Source organism: Fukomys damarensis, unplaced genomic scaffold (assembly GCF_012274545.1).
Source record: "Fukomys damarensis isolate Sample0158 unplaced genomic scaffold, DMR_v1.0_HiC HiC_scaffold_16, whole genome shotgun sequence".
Taxonomy (NCBI): domain Eukaryota; kingdom Metazoa; phylum Chordata; class Mammalia; order Rodentia; family Bathyergidae; genus Fukomys; species Fukomys damarensis.
In genome coordinates this window covers 129,167,414-129,179,612 of record NW_022900928.1, presented here as the reverse complement: position 1 = coordinate 129,179,612, position 12,199 = coordinate 129,167,414, and the positions used below count along the sequence as shown (strand labels likewise).

Below are 12,199 nucleotides of genomic sequence, written 5' to 3'. Positions count from 1 at the left end.
ACCCCTTAAAAAAAAAAAAAAAAAAAAAGGTGACTTCCAAACAAACAGAAAAACTGGGGACTCAGGAGGAGTCCTGTTACGGGTAAGCCAGGTGAAGCAGCTGTCGAACTGGGGCCTCCTCCGCGGGCACAGTGTGGGGGACAGGGAAAGGCCCTCTGACACTGCAGCAGGAGAGGTGGACGTGAGCTGTGGTCTTGGGTGAAGCTTTACAAGAACTGGGTGGGAGGGGCAGGCGGCATCGGCCTGGGAAGAGCGAGAGCCGGGCTGTGGCATCTGGGACTCCCGGGACCCTTCTCGCAGCCCCACCTTCCTGGCGGGTGTTGGGCCGCTGGTGAGTGTGGTACGGATTCCTGGGGTTCAGGTCCAGGTCTGGGTCGTCCCTGCCAGCCTCCCACCATCCTGCTGCTACCCTGCCTCTCAGTGACAGCTCTGTCATCCGTTTCCTGTCTGCTTCTGTGAGCTTCCCAAAGGTCGCAGCTGTTTCTTCAGCTTCTCCACCGCCTTAGGCAAATGGTTCAGGTTCAAATACAAGTTTTCTGACCCCATATTTCCAAGGGCCAACATCTTCAGACCCGAAAGTCACTAGCATGTCAGAGGGAGTCTGCGTCCTGCTTTGGGGCACGTATTCCCAGGGGACAGGCAGAAGAGCCACGGGCAAGGCCAGAGCCCCCTTCGAGACCTGTGCCCCAGCACCTGAGGCTGTCAGCTGGCGATGTCAGAGCCCGCGTGACAGGTGGCCAGCGGCAGCACAGGGGGTGCACGTGGGACCTCAGAGTTCCACAGTGCGGGTGTCCTTCCTGGTGATGCACGGAGGTCCCTAGGATGAGCTCCTGCAGCGACCTGGGGTGGCAGCCTTGATAGCGGCCCCCAAAAGCTAAACCCACACGCTGACCTGGAACCTGTGATGGGGGCCTGGGAGGAGTGGGGTCTGTCCCAGGGCGCCATGCCCAGTGTCGAGGGTCTCCACAGGGGACAGAAGGGGACAGAAGGGGACAGGGAAGGGGAGGGACGCTGGAGATGGAGCCACAAGCTGGGGCAGAAGGACAAGGAAGGGTGCAGCCTGAAGGCCCAGGGAGCCCAGCCTGTGACACCCTGGTTTTAGGACTTCTGCCTGCGACGCCTCAAGAGCGAATTTCCACGGCTTCAAATGCCCCGGTTCTCAGTATTCTATCATTGCAACCACGGAAATGGTTGGCTTCACATCTACAGTGAATTCTATCTGTAGCTCGTTCTTTTTTATTTTTGTTTTTGGGTTGTTTGAGACAGAGTCCCGCTATGCAGTCCAGGCTGGCCTTGAACTCACAGCGATCCTCCTGCCTCAGCCTCCCGAGTGCAGGGATCACAGGCGGGCACCTCCATGCCCAGCTCATATGCTGTTCTCAGTACTCACATCTCCCTCCAGCGGTCACCGCCACCAGCGAGATGAACTTCTCGCTGGCACTGACGCTTGGTGGCCGTGCCTGAGGGCCACGGGGTGGGGCGCAGGCACCGTGGCCTCCATGGCTGTCAGCCCTGCTTTTTGAAGCACCCCACCCTTTGGTGTCCTGTGCTCCTTGTCACCCGCTGTGAAGCAAGTGGCCCAAGGGTGCTCTGGGACGTGGAGAGGCCTCCAGGGCTCAGGGCTTCGCCTCCCGCTGAGCCTCCTCATGCTCTCCACTTGTCCTGAGTGCACGGCCCGCTGGGTTCCTCTGCTCAGTGTGACTGTCACGGTCCATGTCCAGATCCCCCCAGGCCCCTGTGAATTCCTGTGCAGGGCTTTGAGAAGGCGATGAATGAGTGGCGGGGTCTGCAGCTGACGCCGTTAGGAGGTGAGGCCTGGCGACCGGGTGGTCACTGGGGTGGCCGGAAGTGTTCCCCTCCCTCCCCGGCTCTGCCCCACTTCTGCGTCCCGGCCAGATTCCTCCCTGTTTAGCTGTCGAGTCCCAGGCCAGCAGATGGCCGAATGTTGGAGCTAACAGGGGTCAGACCCTGGCCTCTCGGCAGCCCTGCTCCCTTCTGTCCTGAGACACTGCTTGCCTGGGGTTTTCTGCTGGCCCCAGCTGTTCTGCTGTCCCCTTCCTGTGCTGTCCTTTTACTGTGATGGTGGCTTGGCCGCCACCTCTATGCGGACGCCTTCCCCATGCGCAGGTGCAGGGCTGCAGAGGTGACAGCCAAGTCTGTGTCATGGCCTGGTCATCACGGCCAGGGCCACCTCCGGACACTGAGGGATCGTGGCACAGGCCCGAGTCACACTCCGGAGCCCTACTGCCTGCCATCTGTGACAGGTCTCCGGGCCCCGGCGCCTGCCATCTGTGAGGCACGGCCTTGGCCCCTCCCGCCCGGCCTGGGCCACTCACCCCCAAGTACTCCGTGGTCAGGAGCTTCTCGCCCGAGAGCTCCCCGAGCTGGGGCTGGATCAGCTCGTCCTTGTCCAGGTCGGCTTCCATGGTGTCGTGGCCCTCCTGTTCCGAGGGGACAGAGTGAGTGCAGGGCCTGACAGCATCACAACCCCGGCCACCCAGCTCCCCTCCCCACGACGGCGGGCAGGGACAAGGCCACCCCCACACACGGGGAGCCAGGCGAGCGTCCTGCAGTGGCAGGTCTCTTCCCAACCACAGCGCCGCCGGTGAACAGCCACAGTGACCTCGGCACTCGCCCTGGCCTGAGGGGACCAGGAGGCCTCGCGACAGGCCTGTCCTTTAGGAGCTTTGCGGTCAAGAAGGAAGTCAGCGCTCCGGTCTCAGCCACAGAGGCTGAGGACAGGGATGTCATCCCGTGGGAGGTGCCCCACACGACACACATGCTGTGTCACCACCTTCAGTGTCGTCCTGAGGCAAAGGCAGCCACCCCACTAAGTACAGGAGGAGGTGCTGGCGGAGAGCAGGATGGGCCAGATGCGGCACCCACCCCCAGCCATCATACATGTCAGATTCAGGCCTGGCTTCCAGGACGAGGGACACCAAGCCCAGGGGACAGCCAGTGCTGTGTCGCTGACCTTAAGAATGCCGGGGTCAGCCTGGCAGGGTGGCGCACGCCTGTAATCCCAGGGCTTGGGAGGCTGAGGCAGGAGAGGTCAAGGCCAGCCTGAGCTACATGGTGAGTTCAAGGCCAACCCTGGACAGAGTGAGACCCTGACTCAAAAAACCAACCTCCCACCAAATAAAGAATGCCGACAATCAGGCTCACAGCAGGTCCTGTTGAAGCGATCCAGCTGTGGGTTTGTTATGGAGACCCTAGGGAGCCCCTTTCCCCTGCAAGCCAGGCAGGTGCTCTGCCTCGCAGGCTCCATCTCAGGCCTGAAAGGTTCTGTTTCTGTTCGGGGAAGACCGGTGGGTGATCCTTTCCCCATTCCTCCCAGCCTGAACTCACACCCCACCTGAAGGGTGGACAGTGTGACCCTGGGACGTGAGGACCAGCAGGAAGTGAGTTCCTCGGGTTCCCTTCCCGCCTGTGTATGTCAGACTGGGAGCGGACGAGCAGACAACCCAAATAACAGTAGTGGGGACAAAAAGACTCCCCGCAAAGCCACTTCCTCAATCCAGAGGGCCAGGAGAGGGGGTGATGAGCATGACCAATACCACAGAAAACACTGGGGCCAGTGGCCACCCACGCCTCTAGGTGGGTGGGGAGGGACCACACCCCTTCTACGCAGGGAGGAGGCCTGTAATCCTGGCACTCTGGGACTCAAACCCAGCCTAGGCAATTTAGTGACTGAGACCCTGTCTCAAAAATTTAAAAAGTCCTAGGATGTAACTCAAGCAAAGGCCTGGGTTCAATCCCCAGTGTAAAAAAAATGGAGAGAAAGAGGGGATTTGGCTGGAGTTCTGCTGCCTGCCTCACAAGCGCAAGGGCCCGACTTTGATCCCTGATACTCCCCCAAATTAATTTGTCTCTTTGGGGACAGTGATTTAGCTCAGTGGTTCTGCTGCCCTGCCTCGCAAGCCCAAGGACCCAAGTTCGATCTCCTTTACCAAAAAAAGGGAGGGGGAGGAGGAGGGAGAGAAAGAAAAATAAAATAGAAGACTGAGGAAACAGAGAGCTGGTTCTTTGAAAGGGCTCATAAAATTGACAAACCTCTGGACAAATTACCAATATTGAGAAGGAAATAGCACAAGGAGGGATGACTAAAAATAACTCTACACACCTTAAGTGTGACAACTTAGAAGAAAAATCACTAGTGACCAGCCTCTCAGCACGAAGATCAAGCAGTCCTATAATTATTAAGAAGACAGAATTCAAAAAGGAAAAAAAAAAGATGAATTTCTTTAGCTTAAAAGTTCTTATAAAAAGAATCTCCAGGCCCATGTGATTTTTGCTGAAGAAATCTATCAGGCTTTTACTGAAGTAATATCAATTCAGCAAACAGAAGAGGAAGTAACATTTCCTAATTATCATATGAAGCTAGTTTTGCCCTGGTACCAAACCAGGCACTGACAGTGCACAAGAAGGAAAATACAAACCTCTCTCACAGATACATTGCAGAAATTCTCAACAAATTATGGAATCCAGTAACATATTAAAAGACTTATATGCCAAGACTCAGTGGGGTTTGTCCAGTGAGGCAAGATTGGTTCAATATTTAAAACTTAAACCAGATGCGGGGGAGGTACACATGTAATCCTAGTTTTACGGGAGGCCGAGGCAGGAGGATCATAAGTTGGAGACAGGCTGGGGCAATTTAGCAACCCTGTCTCCAAATAAAAAAATTAAAACTAGCCAGGTGTGGTGATGCACATCTGTGATCTCAGCATTTGGGAGTTTGAGGCAGGAGGATGGTCAAGTTCAAGGCCAGCCTGGTCTACATAGTGAGTTCAAGGTTAGCCTGAACTGCAAAGTGAGGCCCTGTCTCACTCTCTTCATAAAAGGGGTGGGGACGTATCTCAGTGTGAAGGGCCTGGGTTTAATCTCCATTAGTGTAAATGCATTTTTTAAAAAGATGAAAATAAAGAAACATGTAAAATTTAATCCTTATAACAGTGTAGGGGAAAAAAAATCACACATCACACATGGATTGTAAAAAAGCATGTCAGGAGCAGGGATTCAGCTCAGTGGTTCCGCCACCTGCTTTGAAAGCACAAGGACCTGAGTTCGATCCCCGGTGCCCCCGCCCACCAAAAAAAGCGTGTAAAAAAATTTAATACCCAAAATGACAAAAACTGTCACAAAAATAAGAATAGAGGGCTACTTGCTAAAAAGCAGTCAAAGAACATCTAGGCAGACATTATACTTAGCTAAGAGCAAGCTGCTCTGCCCCAGGTCCGCCCACGGCCTTTGGTGGCCCTGGCAGCACTTGCTGTGGGGACAGCCAGCTGCCAACCGCCCCGGCCCGGTCACCGTGCTGTCTCTGGAGCACCAGGGGCTCGCTCCTTACACCCCCGCACATTGCTTGCCCGGCGGCCACTACACTGCCTCGGTGCAGATGCCTTTTATTGAACCCATTCTCGTGGGAAGCAAACAGAGGCCCAGAGCAGCAACAAGCCCAGGGCGACAGTCCAGAGCCTGGCCAGCCCCTCACTCCCCGGCGCCTGTTGTGATTGCTCAACAGGGCACAGGGAGGGAAGGGCCCATCCGTCTGTCCCTGCTCTTGTCTGATCACAAATGGCAAATCCACTCTTGTCCTGGCCAGACTGCAGGTCTCGCGGCCCCCATGAGCCGTGTCCTGGTGTTAGTAGCGGCCCCGTGCCCCGGAGTCCCCAAAGTCAACACCACCCTAGGCCAGACCCCCACTGCTCCCGCTGGGCGCTGAGTTTACCAAAACATCAACATCTGGGCGACCCGGCCCTGTGAGCAAAGCAGCGCTCCTTGGGAACAGGCGCGGTGTGCTGGGGCGCGGCTAAGGTTTCTACAGTCCCCGGGGGATGGGCCTCGGAGGCCCTGGCTGGAAACCGGCATGTGAATCACAGGTCCGCCCAGGTATTGGTGACTCGCCACTTCCCTGCCAGGAGGGAACACGAGCCGCCCAGGCACACAACAAACCCCACATTCCACCAGAGAGGAGGAGGCCAATGGCTGACCCCGGCCAGGGCCAGCAGAGGTGTTTCTTCCTGACAGAAAGCGAGAACATACGTAGGAGTCATTCACTTGCAAATCACCCTATGCATCCTGGCACTGCCCGCTGCTGCCTCAGAGCCTCAGGGTGGATGGCCAGAGCAGTGAGCAAGATGCACTTAAATATGTGCCTGCTCAATTTTTGTTTTTTTAATTAAAAAGTTAAAACTTTTTTTAAAAAAGTAGGCAGAGTGGTACACTCCGGTAATCCCAGCATTCACAAGGCTGAGGCAGGAGGATTGCCACGAGTACGAGGCCAGCCTGGAAAACACAGACCCTGTCTCAAAAAACAAACAAACAAACAAACAGAAGTCAGACCTCCCTGCAGTCCCCTGGGTTCCGGCACCTGGGAACAGGATGTGCAGGCAGGGCCTTGGGTAAGATAGAGGGGTCCCCCAGCGGCCGTGGGAATCGGAAACGCAAAGCCTGCTGGGAACGATGCTTGCCAGGTGGCCACTTGTTCTGCTTTCTGAGCTGGTGCCGTGTGGCACCAGCAGGAAGAACTCTCCCACGGGGTGATGGCCCATGGACCAGTCGGCAAGTGGACGGGATGCTTTAGGGGCTTCTCTGCATGGCAAACAAAGGCCAAAGGAAGGGCCAGGGATTTAGCTTGGTGGCACGGGTCCTGAGTTCAATCCCCGGTACCAAAAAACAAAACAAAACAAACACTTGGATACGAATGCCGAAGGAAGCCTCAAGGCGCTAAACAGTTTACTCTGTGAAGTAAGAGGGTTACGGACAAGGAACTGCTCTGTGCATAAATACCTCGTGAGCGTGCGTCTAAAACGCCATTGTTGGAGGAATTTTACTGAAATTACTGGCCCGTATGCGCTTGGCAGAGTGCATCGGGTTACCCACCAGGAGCTCAGTGATAACTGATTACTCCGGAATTAAGCATGGCTCGTAGAAGGCACCTGAGCCGAGATGAATGTCAACGTTCCCATACGAGGCTTCCCCGCCGTGGCTCTGCGATCCCGTGACACCGCACGACTCTTAACTGGTCTCTCGATACATAATACTCCAGGCCAACCAGCTTCCAGGCAGCTGGCCTGAAAACAAGACTAAGGCTGACCACTCAATGCGTCTGAAAACTCAGATCCTCGCAGATATAAAGCAGAGAGTGGGACGCATTCAAGGGGTTTCACAGGTGACAGGTGAGAGTATCCAGTGTGCTGGCCCCTTGAAATAATGACAGGACTTCTGTGAGCGGTTTAAACCCGAGACAGCCTCTCCGAATGCGGAATTGTAAACCTCACTCTTTGTGAAAATACAGGAACCCTGTGCTTGGGGGAGCCAGGGTGGCCCGAGGTGAGCAGGCAGGCAGTGGGATCCATGCTCTCCCTGTGGTGGCCCCCGGCCGTGTCTGCCCTGCTCTGTGCCCAGGCCCCAGGCTGCAGGAGGACTCGTGTCTGTGTGGGCTGCTCTGCTGTCAATCCCCTGTTCGAAAAGGGCATCCCAGGCTCCCAGCCCGGCCCTTAGGTGACTGTACACTAGAAATCAGAGACCCTTACACCTTCTTCCCTACTTCTTCCAGTGGATCGCTCTAGCTGCTCAAGTCTAAGCAAAGACAGCAAGAAATATGGAAATTGCAGGTGTGGTGGTGCACACCTATAGTCCCAGCACTCGGGAGGCTGAGGCAGGAGGATCCCTGTGAGTTTGAGGCCAGCCTGGGCTATATAGTGAGTTCAAGGCCAGCCTGAAAAACATAGTGAAACCCTGTCTCAAAAAAAAAAGATGATGGCAGGGCCTGGGGATTTATCTCAGTGGTTCCACTTTGCCCAAAATTGCAAGGTCCTGAGTTTGATCCCCGGTACAAAAAAAAAAAGAGATGGCAAAGATGGCCTGAAAAAAGCAGGGTTTATCAACATTTAATCCCCAGACTTGGGGTGACTTGCAGGCCCAAAAGGACCCAAGTGAAGGCAGGAAAAAGCTGTAGCAGCTCTGCGGACACCACAAGAGGTAGACATGAACATAAAGTCCAGAGACCAGGTCAGGGATATTCCCACCACCCTGGAACTGGAAACAAACCCCCCTCATGGGAAGGGGTATTCTCACTCCAGAGCAGGGAGGCTAGAAAGAAAAAATGTTCTTCAGCCAGGGGTGGTGGTCCAGGGCTGTAATCCTAGCATTCTGAGAGGCTGAGGCAGGAGGATGCTGATTTCAAGCCCAGTTTGGGCTAATTAGTGACTTAGTGAGACCGTGTCTGAAAATAAAATTAAAAGAAAAGTCTGGGGACATCCTCAGAGTGAAGGCCCTGAGTTCGATCTCCAGTACTGCAACAAAAGAAAGCAAAACAAAGCAAAATTCTTCAGTACACTGTGTAAGCTATAAATTTCTGAAATACTGATGTTTGACAAACTGAAAGACCTCATATAAAAATAACAAAATAAAACAAAACAGGAAAAACTCACTGGCTAAGAGAAGTCATCCCTTGGGCTGGGGATGTAGCTCAGTGGCACTGTGTCTGCCTTGCAAACGCACGATCATGAGTTCAATCCCACTACACCCCCTCAAACAAGAGAAGTCATCCCAGGCCCAGCCAGCCTTTCTCTCCAGGTGGGGACTCGGCGGCGCCCCTGGTTCTTACCCTATCCTTGGTGGACCTCAGCTGGCATCGGATGCAGAGGAGAAGGTTGGACACAGCCCTGTACCCCAAGTCTGTGGGCACTGGCGTGTCCTGGGGTCCACACACTACACGATGATGATTGGCAGACAAGGACACGGATGTCAAGAGAGTCCGGCCGCTGTAGGTGACAGCTGGGCAGAGGACTAGAGCAGGCAGCATGGCCACCGCCCCGTCCTGGCTTTAGCTTCAGCCACCACGGACTCAACACTGCAAGTGCTGGCCGTGCAGCCATCGTCTTCTAGGCTCTCAGGTCTGGCGAGTCCTCCACGCTCACCCCACCTGCTCCCGGGGACGGCTGGCACACAAGCAAGTGCACACACGACACAGGTCGAGTGCGGCCCGGGATCGGCGACCCACCGGCTGGCTGTCGGGGACCAAAGCTGTCCCTCCGACACAGCTGCAAATGACAGAGAGCGGACACCACCCGGAAGGTGGAGGGAAGGAAATCGGCCTCTAGCACCTCCCCGGTGGGCCGCAGGGAACCTGCTGGTCTCACGATGTCACCGTCACGATTACGCAGAAACCAAGCTGCGCTGTGGTGGACACACAAAAGCACGCGGGGGCCTTACGTATGGCAGGGCTTTGAGTGCCAACGCAGGCGACTTGAGATTTTCCTGGATGAGAACAGACACACTGAAAAAGCCAGCATGCAAAGGAGAAACGGGCGCAGGCCCACTGGAGGGCAATTTAGTCAGATCTGGTGAAGGCAGAATGTCATGAAACCGGTGACTCGATGTCCATGTGCGAGCTACAAAAAGGCACACGCACGCACACACACGCGCACACACGCGCACACACACGCTTGTACAGGAAACACGGAAGAGGAGCTCTTTGCTACGTGAAGGAAAACACAGGATAGGAAGGAGGAAGATGGGGTTTACACTTGCAGGGGAACACGACAGAGCAGCTAAATGGGTGAGTGCATAATATGCTATTAAACCATTTATGTTAAGAGGCATAAAACCAAACCTGGGGCTGTGGCTTGGTGGTACAGCAACCACAAAACAAAGAGAGAACAAACCATAGCAATAATGCACACTGCTCATGGAGACATAAAGGTACTATACAAGCACAGGACCCTAAGCCGGGTGTGGTGGTGCCTGCCCATAATCCCAGCACTCAGGAAGCTGAAGCAGGAGGATTCCCGTAAATTCCACACCAGCCTGAGTTACCCACCGAGTTCAAGGCCAGCCTAAACTACACAGTGAGACCCTATCTCAAACGAACAGCAGCAGCAGCACAGAATCTTTGGGACAGTGGCTGACTCTGGGAGGGAGGGCAGGAGAGATCCACGGCCAACTGTTACCTTATTTCTGCACTTTCTGGAACGTGGGAAATGTTCCCTGAGTTACAAAGGAAGGGACTCTCCCGACGTATCCATCACATGTACAGCAGCTGGGGAAGGGAAGGGTGCACAGCAGGACAGGAAATGAAAGGGGCGGGGCGGGTGCGTCTCTGGACCTCCTCCCAGGTGTGGGGCCCTGCGACAGCCAGGCTGATCTGGACCTCGCTCTCGGCCCAGCACCACTCGGTTCCCTGGAGTCACTCAGAGGGGTGACACCTGCTGAGCCCCGAGGCCTCTCCGTGCAGGGATCTAGAAGGCCACGAGGCTCAGGTCAAGTCCCAGTGACTAAGACCCCCTAGGGGTTTTTCTGCCTCTCAGAACAAAAGCGGGGGCATCACCCATCACCCAGGGGTGACGCTGTCACTCTGGGCCGCGACGCTGATTTCCAATGCTTCTCACCCGTCCTCTCCTGCACCTCAGCAGGGAAGCCCAGAGCTCTCTCTCAACCTTCTGGGCTGTGTCTCTCTCTGACCTGATGGTTTCTAACATAAAAAGCCCAGGGCAGAGGGACTGAAAAAAAAAAAGAGGACCGAGAAGTTATTAAAGGACAGTGAAGAAAGTCGCAGGGATCCGGTAGGCAATATTAATATTCTAACCATGTGTAGCTGGATCTCCAGGAGGAGCGGAAGGAAAAGGCAGGAAAAGCATTGTGCTAATACTGCCTGAGGGCCGGGGATGTAGCTCAGTGGTTCCACCACCTGCCTTGAAAGCACAAGGTCCTGAGTTCAATCCCCAGTACAAAATAAATAGATAAAAAAATAAAGCCTGAACACACACTTGGTGAAAAACTGCAACTGATCAGCTAAAAAGGATCAGCACACACAAAAACACACCTCACACATCAAACTGTTGAGAGCAAAGTTCACAGGAGACTTCGCCCGCAGCTGCAGGACCCCAGGGCCAGCCCTGTGTGCTGGAGAAGCCTCCATCCACGGATCCAGGGAGAGCGGGCTTAACCAGGGCAGGCGAACTAAAAGGAAGCCCAGACTTTGGACCACTGAGAGACCATTAACAGACCCACACTGAATGTGGGTGGAGATCGGCAAGAATATATATACGTATATGTATTCTTTCCCCTAATTTCTTTACAACTATTTATAACTCCGAGCTAATAAAAAACACAGAGGCATATTACAGCAGAAAGAGCACAAAAGAGGAACAGAAATAGAGTCATACTCCTCTATAGTTGTTCTTTTTCTTTTTTTGGTAATGGAGATCGAACTCAGGACCTTGTGCTTGCGAGGCAGGCACGGTGACACTGAATCAAATCCCCGGGCCTCTACAGGTGTTCTTTTAAACACAGGGTCTCGCCTGGCAGGGATTCCAGGTGGCAGCAGGGAGGGAGTGGGCGGTCTCGCAGACTGTGTGGCCACGTCCCCTCCAGTCCTCCAGGCCCCAGTCCACCCCGCTGCTGAGCAGCCCACTCTCCCGTGCTGAGCCCTTCTGCAGCCTCCTGTGTCCCTGCTGGACCCGAGAAGAGTGCGTCAGCCCTCCAGAGAAGAAAAGCCTCTCACACTAACCTGGCAGACCCAGAGGGTGAGAGAAAGGATGATTCACTCAGCCTACACTTACGGGCTAGGCCTCGGAAATGGGGCCAGGACTGCTTCCTCGCTATCGATGCCCTCTCTGGGGTGCACAGGTCCTGTTGGCCCTGTGTTTTTTCTTTTCCCTCCAGTACAGGGAACTGAACTCAGGACCTTGTGCTTGCCAAGCAGGTGCAGTGCCACAGGCCCTTGCATTTTTTTTTTAAATCTCCCCAACTATATCAATGAAGTAACCTTTCATTTTTCCCTTTCCAAATCAATAAAGATATCCAAGGATGAGTGTACAATAAAATCAATGTCCCGATTTGTGGGCGGGGGGCAGGGTCTCAAACCTCTGGCAACCCTCAGGCCCAGGCCTCCAGAGTGCTAGGGCCACAGGCATGCACTACCATGCCCACCTTTGGTGTAAAGTTCTTATATGTTACCGGAAATAAATCAGTATTAATTTGAACTAGATTATGAAAAGTACAAAATGAATATTGCAATTCCTAGAAAAAATTTTTTAAAAAATCAAATACAAGCTGGGTGTCGTGGCACACACCTGTAATCCCAACACTTGGGAGGCTGAGGCAGGAGGATCACTGTAAATTTGAGACCAGCCTGGGCTACATAGTGAGTTCCAGTTCAGTCTCAACTACATAGTGAGACCCTGTCTCA

The 12,199-nt window shown here is 54.3% G+C and overlaps 1 protein-coding gene across 1 annotated transcript in view; it reads right to left on the bottom strand.

The window, feature by feature from the left end:
• Armc9 (armadillo repeat containing 9) overlaps positions 1-12,199 on the bottom strand; it is an 85,219-nt gene that overhangs the window by 2,767 nt on the left and 70,253 nt on the right. Inside the window, exon 20 of the mRNA XM_033764679.1 lies at positions 2,337-2,441. Within this exon, the coding sequence (XP_033620570.1) occupies positions 2,337-2,441 (105 nt within the window). The remainder of the gene's footprint in view (positions 1-2,336; positions 2,442-12,199) is intronic.